Raw genomic sequence first — 18,179 nt, 5'->3', positions numbered from 1 at the left:
AGACCTGAGCTACTTAAGGTTCACACCACTGAGGGCCGCTCAAGGACTTTAGAATGGCCACCCTCACTGTGTGTAATGGACAACAAGGCTCCAGGGTCCAACACCCATCTGCAAGAGCCAGTGCACAGTTAGTTTTTGTCATCTTGCACAGAGCATGCTCTGAGCAGAGACACCAAGTCATGGTTGGGTGGCTGGTTCTGCTAATGGGCCAAGCAGAATAAAGGATTTCTACGGCTTGGATGAATAGCAGACTGCTTGTGTTCTATAAGCAGGAGCTTTGAATTCCTATGAATGGTTAGAAAACTGAAAACAAAATGATTGCGCAGCATAAACAAGCAACAACGTATCCATAAATCTCCTGGCTGAAACCAGGCCTGGCAGGCGCGCCACAGTACGTACGGTGGTGTTCTTTTAATCACTAACATTGCGTTTGTCTTCTAACCCAATAATATGAGGGCTTGTTAGGCTACGCACCTCAGCTGAAAACAGCCAGAAAACTATTGCGACTTTCAAACGTCAGCTGGAGGTGATGAAGATGCCAAGATGGAAAGCGGAGCACCATGGCGTACCTGGAGAGCTCATTTATCACAATCTCTTCCAAACTGTGCCCATCGTCCGCTGCAGCCAGGAGGAGTCTGAGGCGGATCACACTCTCCATCTTCCAAGAACTGCACGACACGCGGGTGTGCAGCTCTGCTGCCACCAAAGACATTTTGAAGGCATAAAGCTCGCTGTAATAGAAGGCGTTCAGCAGAGCAGAAATCTGCATATTTATGGATTAGGCTGTCATTGCAAGCTAACGAACGGTGTGAGGCAATTCCTGAGTAGTAAGGCAACCTTAGGAAGATCACAACAATTGTGAGGGTCAGTTGTTCAATTCCCAGCAGAAAAGAGCTGCAAGGAAAATATAACGCAGATTTGTGCACAGGGATTCACAGGCAGTCAGTACCGTGCTGCTGGAACCACAAGATGGTTTGTTGCAGACATCCAACTGCTCAAAGAGCAATACAATCTAAATGTTATAACTTAATGTTGTGGTACCAGGACATTGTCTGACAAATTTACAGTCCTAAATACTGTCCACGAATATTGACCAATTTGAGTTTACAGTAGAGGTTGGCGAGCCACTTAAAGCTTGACCCAGGCTCGAGCCCAATTGTAGGCTCTGGCACAGCTTGAGGTCCTCTTGGAACGTCAAGCCAAAAACGAGTCGAGCTTTCACATGAGGCGATGTGGTCTAGCAACTACAGATCATGCATCTTTGAGAACAGTTTTCGAATTCCGGCATCACCTCAGCGTACTGTGAATCTCACCAAAAATCGATGTGTGCTCAGAACAGAAAGTCTAATGTGGTCTCGATCAGCTGTAAATCACTCTAATGTCCTTGAGAAACTTTCATTCCAAGTAAAATTGTCAAAAATAAAGGGTGTATTCTGTCTGTTAGCCACCCTCTATTCTCAACCTCCAATAATTAAGGACAAAACATTAACATTTGATGTCAGGAAGAGACCCATCCAGTAGCTGATTTGCATGCAGTGAAGCTGGACAACCTGGTTTCAAACCCAGCTTCATTGCTTCACAAACGTGTGTGATCTCAGGCTAATAGCTTGTTTCACTGCACCTCCTTTGTGTTCATTTATCACATATGAGAGGACCTTCAAATACGTGAGTTCTGGATGTGCTCTTGCAAAAAACCCTGTCTTTGTGTTTGTTTGCTCTTTGACTAGCTTTGCTTATGTATAACCACAAAGAAGGTTGTGGTGCTTTAGGTGCGAGTGTGCGGGTGGCTCACTCTCGTGTGACCTAGTCCCTCCAATCCCAAACTGTAAAAATCTCCAATCAAAAATGCTGCCAACGTGAATCCCATTGGAGGTGCTCCATCGATAACGATGATGAAGCTTCTCCAACACAGACTCATCCCTACACGGATGCTATGTCTATGGCCAGAGACCATTGATTGCCAACAAAATTCTCAATTACTTCAAGAATCCTTCAATAAGGCTTTCGTATTATACTACACTGTTCAGTCCTCTCTAACTCCTGTTTTCTTTAACTCTTTCACTCTAGCAACACCAGAGTTCTACACCAGCATCAACATTTTTAGGAAGTGTGAAGAAAATACATGGACTGCCAACTCTCCCTCCTCCCACCTTAAATTGCTCCCCAGAGGCTAGTGCCCTTACCCAATTTCTGCTTTACAGCCATTTCTACCAACAGAAGACCTGGAAGCTTTCTTTGACACGGGTGATAGTAACTCTGCTCGTGTTAGCTCCAACAGTTCATTGTCTTTCATCTCACTCAGAATTGTTACCGGTCAGGTTTCCATTAAAGACAGAGGCTAAAGTCCGCCTGTATTTTCAGATTATCAGATAGGAGTCCACTTTGATTTGTTGGAGTCTTGCAACTAAGGATGGTTGAAACTCATTTGGCCCCATCCACCGGAAATAGATGCAAAATTGTAGGCAATATCTTTGTTTGTGCTTCTGCTTGTCCCGGGTGCGAAAAAGGGAGAATTACAGAAGAAATACTGTACGGAACAAGAATTCCTCATCTGGGCATTGATGAAGGCAGGGAACGAGGATTTCTTTTGCCATCCAACACGGTCATAAGCGGGGCATTGCAATTAAATGAATGGTAATTATATTACGATAATTAAAATGGCCAGACCCTGAGAGTGCTCTTCAAAGAATCTCTCCCAGCATGGGAGCTTGTGTGTGGCGCCTGCTTGCCAGGAGACCCTTCTTGGCAGACATGTCACACAGACTTCACTGCAGGGGATTAAAACAAATACAAAGTTGCTTTGAAGTGCACTGTCCATAATGCGGGCAAGTATTTTCCTAAATGCAGCCGACATGAAGGTAAATACATTACCCAGCCCCTCCCTCGCAATGCCTCCAAAAACAACTGCGTTCTTTTGTTGCTCATGAAGAAGAGGATCAGTCCCAAATTCGCTCCTTGGGAAGACAAAAATGAACAAAATTCCAGTATTTCCCTTTAAGTGAAGCAATTTCGCACACCTTCATAACTTAAGACTATTAAACATATAAACACCGTTAGCTGATGGACACACAGGCCCATCGCTATCCAAGCCACTCCTCTGGCTGAAAGCAATCCATTAAACATGGCCATTTCACGTCCTGCAACAATGCCATACCTTGCAGAATGCCACAGGGCTCACCGCTGCACCATTCTCACCCTTTAACTTTTACACAAAGTTTTTCACTGAACTGCTCAGTCACGTGCTATTGACAAAGTATCTGTCAGTATGTCTGCCATGATAAGAAGACTTCATGGAGATCACTCATATCTTACGCCTCCTTGGAAACTGGAGAGGACAACAACCTCAAACTGAATGCTGCAAGAACTGAATTCCCACTTCTAAGTCGATGTCATTGAATCGGAGAGGATGTGGCATTACGGCAAGAGCTGCTGGCTATGGAACTGTGGAACCAGGCTTGAGTCTCGGCGTCGAGTCAACATCCTGTGATTCTAGGCAAATGACTTCATCTTCCCATGCCCAAAAATAAAAAATATGACTTGTGTAATATAACTGGTGGTCAAGTAATAATTTGAGGTTGAGTTTGCACTATTTAAAAAAAAAAAAATCTATGATTCTCCTTCTTTGCGCTGTCATTAGGCTGCTTTCGCCCATTTAGCCAAAACAGAACCTTTTATATGACAGTAACCTCAACATAGCCAATCAATTAGGTTTGTGGTGAAGTAAGCCAGAGAGCCTCAGAAAGCCATGCACTCTATACATATCGTGAACATCATTTCTTAAAGGATAGAACCAATAGCAACTCCAAGTCAGACTAAACTAATGCCCTCTCCGGAGACTTCGGTCTATTAGCTAAAGTACCTACTGAGGTCCAACCGGGGTTGCCCAGCTCACATTCAAAAGATAATCCCCTCCTCCGAAGCCTACCCTTACTCTCGGTCAATGCCATCAAAAGCTTAAAATGATGGGACTAGTCTTCGGATGTCAAGGTGATAATCGACCCACACTTCTGCAGTAACACGAAATGTACAACTCATTTGGGCACGGCACTGTAAACATCTACATCAGCCCCTTACTGCAAATTGCAGGGACATTAAAATGTCAGCGTCACAATCGATGAACATCGTTTGCATTAACTTACCAAGACCTTATGTTCTACATTCCATCTGCAGCAATAAGCGTAATGTGTGGAGAGGCGATTCTGAAGCCAATGAGTTTTCCCCAACTATGGAAAATCAGTGCATCATGAAACGCCCCTTATGGCTACACGCTTTCCCACCCCGTTGCTAGCTCCAGGAAGCAGAAGAGGAACTTTAAACAAATAAAAATAAACATTTCGATGGAACAGGTCCATTTTGACAAATGTATTACAGACAAAAGAGAATGGGGGAATAACAAATGCAATAAAACCATGAAGGCAGGTTCATCAGCTTACCATGGCATGGGTCGCACACGGAAAGAGGGCCGATGTGCACTAGGTAAGAGCTGGCAATGTACTCATCCTCAGCGTCAGAGTCCTGCCCTCGCTGGGCGGCATTAGCACTTATTAACCACTTCTGGTTGTCATGCAGGCTGGGTGATGGAGGTGGGGAATGTAAATGTTCAATAACGGATGCGCTAGATGAAGAGGATGGCATGGGAGAACCTAAAAAAAATAAAAAAGGTTTTAAAATGCGGGTCAGGACAGGCATGAAGGACAGCTACGCCCTCAGACTCTTAACTTTGAAGAAACGAATGACAGCTGAACGGACAAGCATTGTGGAAAAAAAACGCGCTCTCTCAACACACTGATGGCTAAAGCCTGGATAAATATCATGGTAGGACAGAAAGATCTCACAGAAAGACATCGAACATGGTGCATGGAAAACATGGGAAGTGTTATGATGTTAAAATTAAATATGGATGAATATATTACTAGAAAATCTCTAAATCCATACTTGTACATAATGCAACGTGCTTTGGATACCATACATTTAATCCTTGCTATATAAAACACATTAAACTTATTATTAATAAAAAAAATACTTTGAGAACAATTTTTTTTCTCCTATAGTTTGGCTGGATCTGTTTTGCTGCACAACTTGGTTAATACACAAGTAAATCTAATACAGTATACTTTAGTATGCATGGAATGGCCTCCGTCAACACAGCAGAGACTCCTCCTCACCTCCTGAGCTCGGCAAGAAGCTGAAGACCTGGCTCTTCATTAAAGCACCCCGGGAACACACACCTCCCCACCAACCAAAGCGCCTGGATGCCCTCTCTGGAGATTAGTGCGCTATACAAATCAACGTAACCTAACAGTATTAAGACACAGCTTCCCCACGGATTTCTGTTGGTGACTGCAGACCCCCAGCTACCTGCTACTGCTCACTTGCCTCACACGCCGTCTTTGGATGAAGAGTTATAATTCACAATTGTTTGGATTAGCTACCCTATGAAAAAGAAACAAGCATTGGCAGCATTTCTAAAATGCAGTTTTGATTGCATGAAAATTAATCAGTGCAAAAAGTAAGAGTGCGACCATAGTGTAACACCATTACGTGATTTTGATGCACTGTGCATTTACTTGGCTTTGAGCACGGTAGTGAGTAATGCCATTTTTCTTTTCTTTCCTGTAAAGTGGCCAATGTCTGGGACAATCCTAACATCTAAACCAAGAGCACTTTTCGTTGTGACTTGCAGTTTTGCTATTAGATGTATCGGCCTACAAGAAAGACCTAACATGCAAAGATAAATTTTTTTTTACAAAAAATAAAAACAGAACGGGTTGAATGTGTAACACGACAGGAGGCTTGTCTGTAAGTTAGAAGTGTCACAAGGAAATACGAACCAGATAGATCACTGCATCCTCACCATCACCGATTGAGGCCCGACTCTGTCAGTAGATTATACGTGAGGGACTCTCTCAGAAAACAGAACGTCGGAAACACAATATTCCAAACAGTCCAGGAATCCAAAACTTCAAGAGGAACCAAGCCTTAGCTACAGTCGAGCGTACTACCGCAGTGAGGTTTACTCAGCAGAGCCCTATGAGCACGGAAGGCGCCATCCATCCACGCGCGGCGCGCGCTAATTAACCATCTCTGGGCTGCATTCCTGCCTCTAGGGGGAGCAGCCAGGCAGGAAACCAGAAATAACACGGATGGAACGCACTGCTCGACTCCAGGCGTGGGCCTTCTTCACGCGATTCACGACTTCACACTTCACTGGACGGGTGACAGAGCAGCATTCAGACGGGGGAACGGATTAGGAGCACTTGTGTTTTCAGTCCCTGTCCATGCCTTAATATCAACGATTTCAATAGATTCCTGGTTAGTGGAATCCCTCCCAAACTCCGCTTTGTATTACCTGCCCCATCAAATCCTACCACTGCGATCGCTTGAGCGTCTGGTTAGGGGGGTGGAAGCCCGTAAAATACATTTGTTTCATGCTTATACGCGATGGTTAGCCATCTAACTTAACATCCCAAGAAATCTCTGGCTGGGGAATTGCTTTCGTGGTGAGGGCGCCGAATCATGCACAGCTGCCAGGGGTCTCGACGTCATGCCGACTGCTTCAGCCAGTCGTGGCTTTTTAGGTCTCGCCTGACCCAGCACATGCGCTGGTCTGGCAAGACTTATTGCGAGGGCTCCAAAAAGTGCTACCAGGCCAGCCTAAAGCTACAGTGCATGTGCGCGGGCGCGCGCGCCTGACCACGATTACTTTCACTTTCGCGGCCGCACGGCCGCTAGGCATAGCCAATAGGTCTCGCTTTTGGGACCTTATAAGTATTTAGTTATGCAACTGTTGCATGGCTAAACACTTATAAGGTCCCAAAGGCGAGACCTATTGGCTATGACAATGCTTGTTTATACAATAGCAAGCCACATTCTGGAACTTTTAGTTTTAACATTTACCAGTGACGGCTTCTTGACTTGGGCAGGGGAGCATCGCCCCATGCCCGCTGTGAGCCTCGCAGGAATAATATAATGGCAATGAAAAGATTTAATTGCCATTTTATTGTTCCAATGTGCGCTCTCACCGCACTGCAGTATCCAGCCTTCCCTGCGCCCAGAGACATGTGGGGCGTGTCCTCTGCTGCCAGACAGGCGCATTGGCAAGTGCGCATGTCACTTCGGTTGGCTTTCTTGCTCTAGCGAGAGTGACATGGAATCTTTGACGCTCTCCACGTAGCTGTATTAGACAGCTGGGTGGAGACCATGCATAGGCCAACAGGGCCTGAAGGAGCTTTCAGCCAGCCTACTCCATCCAATCCTGGCGCAGCTCTCCCAGCATATGAGCAGCGCCAGGATTGGTTAAAGGAGTTGGTTGGGCCCATGCTGCAGGACAGAAGAAGACTGGGACCAGAGCGAGGAGTTCAATAAGGTAAGTGATTTATTTTTATTTTCCTCCTGCCTGCTATTTCCATCCTTTCTGCCCCCCCAACAGTTTCCATAGCTGCCAGCCGCCACTGAACATTTTAAACTGAGGCTCAAGTATTCCAGCATGCAATATGCTGTTGGCTGAAATTCGGGCCTACCTGCAGGTGTCGCTCTTTACACGGGGCCTATTGGCAGCAATGACTGATGTGAAGCTTTTTAATGAGAACCAATGATCAACGCCTCCGCAGTTCCCCAGTTCCTGCACATTGTAAACGAAAGGCAACCCTTAGCTACTAAGAGTACATTTATTATAACACATGCCTACCCCTTTCCTCACTATGAGGAAAATAACCTCTCGCCGTTAAAGAGAAACAAGGAAGAATCTAATCTTAGATGAAATGGCCAAATTTATTCACGTTTTCACTGTTAGCCTATCAGTGTGCCTGGTTTATCTGTCATTTTGCTGATAGCTCTTGGACAGAGCGTTTTAAGATTAATTCAAAGGGGCGCGTCCCAAAATTCATCAACATAGTAACCTGTTGTGTCGTTTTTATTAAGGTATTTGTCAATTCACATATTAGGAGCACATAAAATACTCTTTAAAAACAGAATTTTACAGTTTACACTCTGATTTTAAGGTGGGTCATCTTTACATTTCCACCTATCTTGGTCCCGGAGATGGTCTTGAGTACGAAGGACAATTGAGACGGGAACGCCAACGCCAAGTCCGCTTCTTACTATAGAAACACAGGATCTCCATCCACGAACTGTCTATTCTTCCGTGCGGACAGATCCTATCAGTAAGAGTGGGCTCTACATACATTTGCCTATGGGTCTACAATATTGATTTATAATTGGATCTAGACAGACATAGTTAATATATTTTGGGATTTTTTCAGCTATGTACCCCTTGATTATATGTACAGAAAATAATGTTTTTCATAATATGATCATTGTGTACGTCTGATTCTTTAGATTTATCCATACGAAATCTTGATGTATGTTTAAATAATTAGTTTAATTCTATTTGTCACCTTGTGGACATGCAATTAATTTTCAATTTAAGAATATTGATTTTCAAACGAGTCCCTTGTTAGCCATTTATCCTTACTGAGTTTACCTCATAGTGCCCAGGTCACATTACGCAATGAAATATACAGTTGGGCCCTCAGTTAATAAACTATGTGCTGCACTAATGCAAAGTGACACAATTTAGCACTGCGCATGCATGGAGTTAGTTCCCGATCTTTTTCATCTCCTACGCCTGCACATTTTTACATATACACCGTTTCTTATCTAAAGTTCCCTGACAGCGCTGATTAGTTTCTAGGAATCTATACCTGCTAACAAACCAACTTCGCAAGAATGCTATCATGATACCTTGACACATCATGTACAAGGTCTACACATACATCCTGCAACTATGAGTATTTGGACATATGGCAACAGAGCTATCTATATCACAAACAATGGCGTCCTGACCGAAATCTTGGCCCACGGCAAGGATGCCTTTTGTTAGAAATAGACATCAGTTTTCTGGTGTTGGCAGATGAGAGCTTTGCTGTCATTGGTGAGGTCTCTACATGCGGATGCTTTGGCTCAGCAGCTTGCTCATGTCTTTACAAGGGGTGCCCAGCTCATGACCGCAACCAGGACCTACATTTTTTCCCTTCAGGTAACGGGGCTGGATCATTCAGTATGGGGATTCTTGGCAGAACACACACACCCAAGGCACTTAGGTTAGGGGATGCATAGACGGAGTATGCCAAATTTCTATATGGTTTTATATGTTTGCATATATACATTGTTTTAGCACGATGGTGGAACTTTTATTTCTGTTTAATGTCCTAATACTTCTAAAAACTTTTGTTTGCTTCTGTCTATATTTTATACAAGATTCACGTTGGCTCAAACATTCGAAATGCTCCGTGTGTATTCTTTGTGTATTCTCCTCTGAGAGATAGAGCACGCAAGTGACTGAGCAAAAGGGGTCTAGATCAGTTACTAGGATTCTTGGGGGATCCAGGCTGTCCTGATCAGTGGTTGCCAGAACCATACGCTACCCGCCTAGGGTTAGGGGGGCTGGCATTTTGAGCTAGCTGACCTACAAGGAGGACATCCTGAGGGAGTGCATGGAATCCGTCTGGCTTCATCCCAACAATTATGCTGGCCCCAAACACGCAGTTCCTACCGTAGAGTGGAAACTACACAACAGTTAGTTGTGCAGGTACAGGTGGGAAATAGACTTGTAAAACACATGGTACCGTTGCTATGCCTGTGTGGGCGATGACCTCTTTTGCGTTGCATTTCTCTGATCACTCCCTTTGGAATGCTTACTGCTACCCTGACAAAGGGAATTTCAGGTGCTGATCATGTTTGCTTAGTGCATGTTGCATACATTTACATGATGCTTTTGCATGCACACTTTAGATGTTTTGCTTGTGTGAATCACCACCAAATAACACGTGACCTATGACATTTTACAGCTCAAGCCACATTTTTTCCATGGGAAAGCTTGGTGAAACCGCCTTTTAGGGTCCGGAGTTGGCGGGTGGGGTGCTTCCTTATTTCACGTTGTCCTTAGATGTGAAAGTCTTCAGTGGGATCATGCCAGGTTTTACTGGTTGGCTGGCAGTCTGCTCATGACAGCTCGGCACTGTGGAAAGGGTTGAGGATGTCCAAGCCTTCAGAAGGGGCTGAACAGAAGGGAACGGCTGACTGTCTGCTTTAGGTAAACCAAGGGTGACCTTCTTAAGCACCTGAGAGGTACCTAGTATTGTGGGGGGAAAGATTGTGGCAGGAATGGGTCCTCCACCTTGTTTTGCAGACCCAAAGATGGAGCAAAGCACTGTTCAACCAAGCAGAGAAATTACTACAGATCTTCATGCCTATATTAATATTCATTAAAATATTAGTGACATCATATTCATCTGAATGAAACATTTATGCCAGCAAGTGGCAAACAGCCAAGTCTTGTGTGTGGACAATTTAGCACCAAGAAGTAACTGACTAGACATCGCCATCTGGCCTGATAAGGAGATGAGTTAGGAGGGGCTTTGCCTTCAGACAGTATGAGTCAGACTCAAGCTTTGGGTAAATAGTGGGATAGGAGGAAAAGAAGGAAAGGGGTACACTTCAGACTTTATTTGTTGGGAAGGGGGGATTTCTGATCCGACCATGGCACCCTGGACTGATGGAAATACCGGGGGTCTTTTTTGCTGAAATGCCTCAAAATAAACAAATCCTTTCCTCTACTTTTCAGATGAGATCACTGGCACCAAGTTTAAATAAAATTATACTTTTATATAAAGAGCAAACCAGATGCAAAGTCATTTTTCTCAATTGTTATCAAGGGCCAAAATCCTACTGTAAATTGCCTGCCAGCAAAAAACGCGATCTGCTTCATATTGGCTAAGTGCAAATATGAGGTGTTCTTTTTGTCAGCTACCTCACTCCCTTTTAAAAAAAGTTACCTAAGAAGTCCCCTATACTTTAGCGCAGTCTAAATTGAAGAGGGAGTTTGTTCTATTGTTCCCCCCCCCCCCCCCCCCCCAAGGACATGGTGTGAATGCATTTTTCAGTTTTGGCAACTCTCCTCATCCCTCTCACACTCAATCAGTGAAGTCTGATCTCACATCTGAGAAAACAATGCCATGCAACTACAGCTAAATTAATCCCCATTGCCAACTCCCCCAGGACTGCAGGGGACTCTTGACCTCAGTATCCATCGATGTATCTCACACCACAAAATCTCACCTCGTCCCACAGATCGACCCAAAAACCCAAGCCAATCCCGATAGGGCAATTCACACTGCAGTCTGCAAAGGCAATTTTGGATGCACATTGAAAGAAATTCCAGAGGTCACTGGTACTACAACTCTAAACTAATAGTAAACTTCACTGTGTAAAATACTCATAACATGAACCCAAACCATTACCCAGGCTTAGAGTGCGGATTAAGGTTTTAAACCCTAGACTGGGCAATACATTGCTAAGTAATGCATTTGGTAAAACATTTAAGTCAGCCCACAGAGACAAACCTTTTCTTATTCATACTAGTTAAAAAAAAAAAAAAAACGAAACAATATAATGTTACTTTTTTCATTGTGTGTAAAGTGAAAAAGTACGAGTTATCAACCCCTAAATACATACATTATCACCCTAAAATTCTCAACATTTTGCACTCCGCCAACCTAATTTCTATATGATGCGCCATCTCTATAATTCAGTTAAATTAAATAAAGCAAATGAAACATTAAATGTGAATCCTGTAATTTGTATTCAATAGATTTCCATTCATTTAACAATTATATCAGACACAAACCCACCCCTCAAACTTATCACGATACAACTTAAAAGTACCGACTATTGTCCTGTCATACAATTCCTCAAGCTTAACACGAGTACACAGTTATACATTTAAAAACTACAAATTCACAGAAAAGGAATTGTATTAAGAGACTAAGTCCTACAAATGCAATTCGAAAACTTGAACACAACACAATATGGTGTCAGAGTGGTACCACAAAAAACACCAACATCTGGAGGACGTACTGAAGGTTGCCATGTCTGAAAATAAAACATCCCATCACCTCTTTCCTATGGCCACTTCATTAAAGTATTCATTTGTTAGGGTTGCTCCTAACATTGTAAACAACCCTAGCAATAAGAAAAGAGAAATACAATTTTTATTTAGCCAGTTGTCTATAAGAGAAATGCTCTTTAGTTGCTACACATTTCCAAGTTCTACCTTATTCAGGTAACACGGTAATGGAATAAATACATCATCTAAGAGTTTCACAATTTATAACATTGCATGCACATTAGACAAAAGAAAAAACTTGTTTACATCATACCCTAGCATTGTTAAAAAAAAAAAATAGTGAGAAATTGTAAAGCACAATAAACTCTCATAAAACAACTGCTCCCTATTGGTCTATGTCGGAAGCAGTCGGACTGTTGCAGATCTGTCGCGAAAGCCACCGCAGATATGTATGAATAATTCCTTCATTGCACTTTTGTTTACACTTGCTCAGCTGCACCAGGTGTAAACCAATCACCATATCTAACAACACTTGAAATATTTTTAAGCTGATGCTCATCTATATTCTCTCTAGAGAAGATGCCCAAGAAAGGCTGCGCTGAATTAAAGGCAAAGCACATGTTTGACACCGTTTATACTTGCGGGCTAAGATTCTGCTAAACCAAAACCTTGATAGTGATAGAATGGTAAACACTTTTAATTTTTTAATTTTTTTAAAGGTAAAAAATAAGACGTGAGATAGCAACTAGAGTGCTCAGACAGAATTCCTAATTCATCCCCATTTGTAGGACTCACAGACAAGTTCAGAAACCGTAAAGGAGGTTTCCGACATTAACTTTACATAATGGAAAAGTCAAAGTGATCGTAAATCACACAAACTGCTCGAAAAGGCTCACCTGAAAGAGTCGATGAACAGGCCTCCCGTTTGTGTTAATAAATTGCCAGCGCCTATTCATACCCATAGATAGGTATCTGTGTGATTCAATATATAATGTTTGCATCGAATCCCAAAACACGAAGATTTTACAAATCTGTTCCACAGTACCGTTGTTTGGGATTCTTTTCTTCATTAAATGTCCATGTGTTCTTCTTACAAGAAGTTGACAATGTTATGAGTTGACTTTGTAATTCAACACAGGCTTAGTCGAGAATGATGATGTCACTCGCTTGCAAGAGTGCTTTGACCCGGTAATTCCTGATCAGAGGAGGGAATCCTTAATCCTCTCTTAGAGGAGTGCAATCTGACAGAACAAAAGATACGCAGGAGGGGACAGTATGGAGCCCTATATCAATGAATTGTGAATATGGCTATGCACAGCCTCCAACCCAAGTATGTAACTTAGAGCAATATTAGCCAGTGGGAAACAACTTCAAAGTAGTATGCAGGCTTAGCCACATGCCTTGAAGAAGCAATTTTGTACATAATCTATCTATCTATCTAAATAGATATGCACAGAAACTCAACAACAGCAGTTTAATTCACTATTAAATTCCAAATATGTGAGCAGAAGCGCTTGTGGTGTCATTTTCTAGGTCTTAACTCAGCCGAATCTGGATACTGCTATGCTGCTTGTGAAAAATAAGCAGTGGTCTTCAGAAGGTATATAAAAATAATCCAAAAAACAGTTTTAGAATTGTTAAAATCAAAGAGAGTTAATTTAACCTCGAAATGACCATCAACCTTCCAGGACATAGCCAATAATATGTTTTAACATAATAATGTTTAATATAAATAAATATATCCATTGGTCAGGATGCCAGAAGTTGTCCTTCACTCACATCTAGGATGGTTTACGGTTTTAAAGTTGCGCAAACTGAGAACTAAAATTCTGTCCCAGCTGAAGGAAACCTATAACAGTAACACATTTACAATGTACACATATTTATGCTTAACACTATGACCAAGATTTTCTTTACTTCAAGGAAAGTTGGTAAGAATTGATGTAATAAGAGCAGTCATTACGTAGCTACTTCTTCCAAAATTGTAACTGTTCGGTAATCAAAAATAAGCACCAATCAAAGGCTATTTCAATGATTCTACTACTAACTAACTAAAATTAACAATCGGTACTGCAACAGCTCAACCACAATAAATTAATAAGATGCAATGTTCACAAGACAGACTTTTTTTTAGTTCTTATAAAATATAAACGCTTAGCTATAGTGCCTGTGAAAATGGCTCTTAAATGGATTGCAGACATATAATTTGGCCTTAGGTTTTGGAGCAAATTGCAAATATGTGTCATGATAAGCTATTTAAAATATTCACAGATGGTCTTTAAAATTATAAGTTATATACTTTATAATTATGAATTACTCATAAGTTAATCAATGTAACTATCTGTAACATGAAGAATGCACACAAGATTTGCCAGCCCCATCCTTGGAAGCAGTAATTAGAATCTTACAGAGTGGACCCTTTATTGGTCATTTAATCTTCCACCAGAAAAGCTGACTATCTCTCCTGACCCCAAACAAATTACATATGTAAACATATTTGAGAGTCATGTGTGATATATATTGCCAAGGGAGAAGAATATGGCGATTACAATGTGCTTTCATTTTTTTTTACTGGGATTAATTGCTCAAAACAACATTACCTAGTTCCAACAATATATCTGGTTTTCTCAAGTGTTCCTATATAATGTCAAAGTTCCTACTTGAAAAACTGTACAGAACAAAAACTTTCTCAACACTAGATCTCTGTACTTGCATAATACTGTGGCACAAACAGACACAGGATAAATACACAGACATAGATTAACATGAATACAGTCTTTTTTGTTGAGACTACTGAACATGGATGGCCTCGCTTGCTAAAGGGAAAATACAATAGGTTATATTTAAATGTACACTATTACACGATCATCCTTCCTAATATGTATGAACGTGGGGAGCATCATACATACAGTGAGGGAGGGTAAGAGTGCTGACTTCTGGTGCTCCTGCATGGCTTCAGCTTGTAATGTGGCCAGATATATGCTCCACTCCCCTACCTTGGCAATAATGCAGCCTTCCGCTGTATTAAAGAGACTGCTTACCATGAGATGATCACTAGTGTGGCTGCTGGTTCCTAGATTGGTCCATAAAAGCACTGCCAAATGTAGAGGTCATGATGGCTGTTCTGAACTCACAAAATCTGAGGCGGATTCATAGTCACCCCTTACAGGAGAATTAGTGCCACCATCCTTCTTCAGAAGTGTCTGCATTAATAAGCCAAAAAAAAGGTGTTATCACCCAATCTTATTCCCCCTGTGGATCTATGTCCCACCTCTGTTTTTTGGGAAGGCATTAGAAAATGCCTCCTTCATAAGTTAATTCGGAGGTGTTCCTCTTATCAGGAAATAGGCGTTGATACTTATGCTTAAGAAGACTACGGCTGACCCTCAGGATCTAAGTATTTTCCTCACATTTCAGTGCTTCCCTTTATCAGTAAACTGGCAGTAAAGGAAATCCTTTGCCATATCTGTGCCTTCATGGAGTCTACCAACCTTCTGAACAATGCTCGGCATGGATTTCGTTCTTCCTTTAGCGCTAAAACTGCCTTGCTGGAAGAACTATGTAGCATTATGACTCAAGGATACCGGGCTGCACTCAATCGCCTCCATTTGACTGTGCTTTTGATACAGCCTCTCGTGAAACTCTGATCCGTGGTTTAGATTCTCTGAGATGCAGATTTGAATAGGTTAAAATCGGACAGGTCTCAAGTCACTTATCTTCTGCTTTAACAGTCAGATTTTACACTACTGTATTGAGTCCTTTAAGGGTCTTCCTCGAGTCCTACTCTTTTTAGTCTTTGTAGCACTCCCCTGATCTCACCTATTCATCTTTTGTTTTTTTCACTAATGTCATGGTGAAATGATACTCAGATTGTGGCATCATTTAATAACCACCAGGGAGAGGTTCCAACACAAATCAGTGCATGCATGTCAGCAGTTGTGAGGTGGACAAGGCAAAACTTCTAAACATTTAACAGGGAAAAATCCATTTTAGTTGACCAACCACTTTTCGAAGGAGTTCGGACACAGTCCTAAATTAAAAGGAAAGTGAATTCTTCAAGAATGGCTCTGATGCATCTTAAGCTACCAGAACCTAAGGCTAGTTGAGACTTATCACAGAGAGCGCCAGTAATCCATATGAAAGGGTTATGCTTCCTTCTTGATGGCTGCTTGTTCAACAATGACGAATTCTGTGGTGAATCCGAACCAAGAATCTGAAATTGATTAGGTGTATTACGAGGTTTTAGATTGAAATACTATCTATTTATTTTATTTTATATATCACAATTTGTGATGTTATTTGATTACATGGCTATGGGACTCCTTTTTAAAAGAAAATGACCACAATGTGTAAATATGATCATAACAATTGCACCAACAACTGCTTTCCTATTGAAATATTGGCGGAAAATATAAAATAACTATAAATATTTATCAATAAATAAACAAAAAGAAACTATAAAAATATGGATAAATATATTATCTTCATATACAGCAACACTTGTACAGCAATACAAGTCTGAGTTTCTAAATATTTATCCATTCATATACACATGGGACTTTATATAATACAACTTTGTCTTATTATTTTTTATACATGTGTGCCTTCTTAAATAGTTGTGTACCTATATAATTATTACCTTACTCCCACTGTAGAGAAAAAAACTTAAAATCACTCCAATTCACTACTCTATGTCTCATCCTATACCTCTTTCAATATATTCTCTGCCTCCAGTCTCCAACTCATCCCAAACCTCATTACTATGATCTCCCAAATAAACCTTTCTAGACTCTTCCATCCCCAGCCCTCTTAGACTCATCCCAAACCTCATTTTACTATAATGATCTCCCAAATAACCCTTTCTAGACTCTTCCCTCCTCTATTTCTCCTTTATCCTGTTCAAACCAACGAACAGACAGACATGTCTACTGCTCTAATTAATAACTTATATTTCCCTACACTAATCCACTTTTGGTTCTGGAGTAGAGTGCTAGTCACTGAAAAGCGCTTCAAAGCCTCGTATGGGGTAGTAAGCACTATATAAATACAGTTACGATTTGCACCCAAAATTAAGTGCCCGAGACAATCATGAGGTGATTAAGATTACAGCAATTTAGACGACCGCAGGACAAGAGGATGCAAGAGTAAATTTACACATTCAAAGTGGAAGAATGAAATAAGATAGAGCTTTTAAATGTTCCAACATTGCTTTACATAACTTCCTAGTTGGTTACTATCATATGTGTATTTCTTTTATTTTTTATGTTGGGACAGGTCTCATGCTTTCAAATGTTTTAGGTCCTGTTTTTCCATCATAAAAATGAAAATATATAAAGTTTTTGCTTGCGACTTAATATGTCTGTTCATTTGCACTGTGTTTCTACAGTAAGTTTTACATTTTTTGAAGTTTTGTATAGTGCACATTCAGCCCAAGGAAATTGGGGTGCTTTACATGAGCGACAGATTACATTACACAAGGTTAAATTTTATTTTATTTTTTTAGACAGGGGAGATTACGTGACTTACCCAGAATTTGCCCAGAATCTCAGGATGTTGAGCTAGCGCCAGCTGTTTCAGCCTTAATAAAGACAGAGCACCTATCAATTCTATTAAAATGTGTAGGCACCAACGGTCTTTTTAATCATGCAGATTTCTGGGGAAAGAACTCATATGGGAAAAACATAACTTTAATAATGTAGAAGGAGAGGGGAAAAGTGCTTGAGTACATATGGCGAAACATGATTCATTTGCCATTGACTGGTACGGCGTTTGGGATGCAGCTAGTGAGGCAGAAACATAATGATGGTGAAGGCAAAGTGTGTTCACAACCTCATTCTGTGCCGTATTAGGTGCATATAAGGTTACTTGTATTAAAATTGATGAACTCGAATTCAAAACCAGGGCAAAGCATCTGGCTGCTCGACACAATTGTTTGTTATTTATTTGAATCCGTAAGTGTGCATCAATTTTTAATGCACGTTTATTTGTAGGATTTTAATTTATTAAATATGTATGGTGTAATTTTGGAGAGAGTTGTTTGTGCAGAACGTGGTATATGACCCTCAGAGGACACAAATGTCCTTAATTTCTCCGCAGTCTGTATAGAGTGTTTATCAGCCCTCAGATACACCATCAGCAGAGTAAAACCTTCCTGGGTGAGGTAGTATGGGCTTAACAGGGCCACATTCTAGCATATATCTTTCACCGGTGTGGCCAGAACCACGTGGAAAGGGTCTGGTTTGTTATAAAGACAAATGTCAGACTCTTGGAGCGC

At 41.4% G+C, this 18,179-nt stretch overlaps 1 protein-coding gene across 6 annotated transcripts in view; it reads right to left on the bottom strand.

Moving 5' to 3' along the window:
* Positions 1-18,179, bottom strand: part of TENM3 (teneurin transmembrane protein 3) — a 1,236,182-nt gene that overhangs the window by 330,956 nt on the left and 887,047 nt on the right. For 4 of the 6 annotated variants that reach the window (XM_085641875.1, XM_085641876.1, XM_085641877.1 and 1 more), the window contains one exon: positions 4,434-4,643. The exons of the other annotated variants lie outside the window; for them this stretch is intronic. In XM_085641875.1, the coding sequence (XP_085498001.1) occupies positions 4,434-4,643 (210 nt within the window). The remainder of the gene's footprint in view (positions 1-4,433; positions 4,644-18,179) is intronic. 6 annotated transcript variants of the gene reach the window in all.

This window comes from Triturus cristatus, chromosome 2_2 (assembly GCF_964204655.1).
Source record: "Triturus cristatus chromosome 2_2, aTriCri1.1, whole genome shotgun sequence".
NCBI classification, from domain to species: domain Eukaryota; kingdom Metazoa; phylum Chordata; class Amphibia; order Caudata; family Salamandridae; genus Triturus; species Triturus cristatus.
Note: the sequence above shows the minus strand (reverse complement) of the source record. Positions and strands in the feature narration are given on the sequence as shown.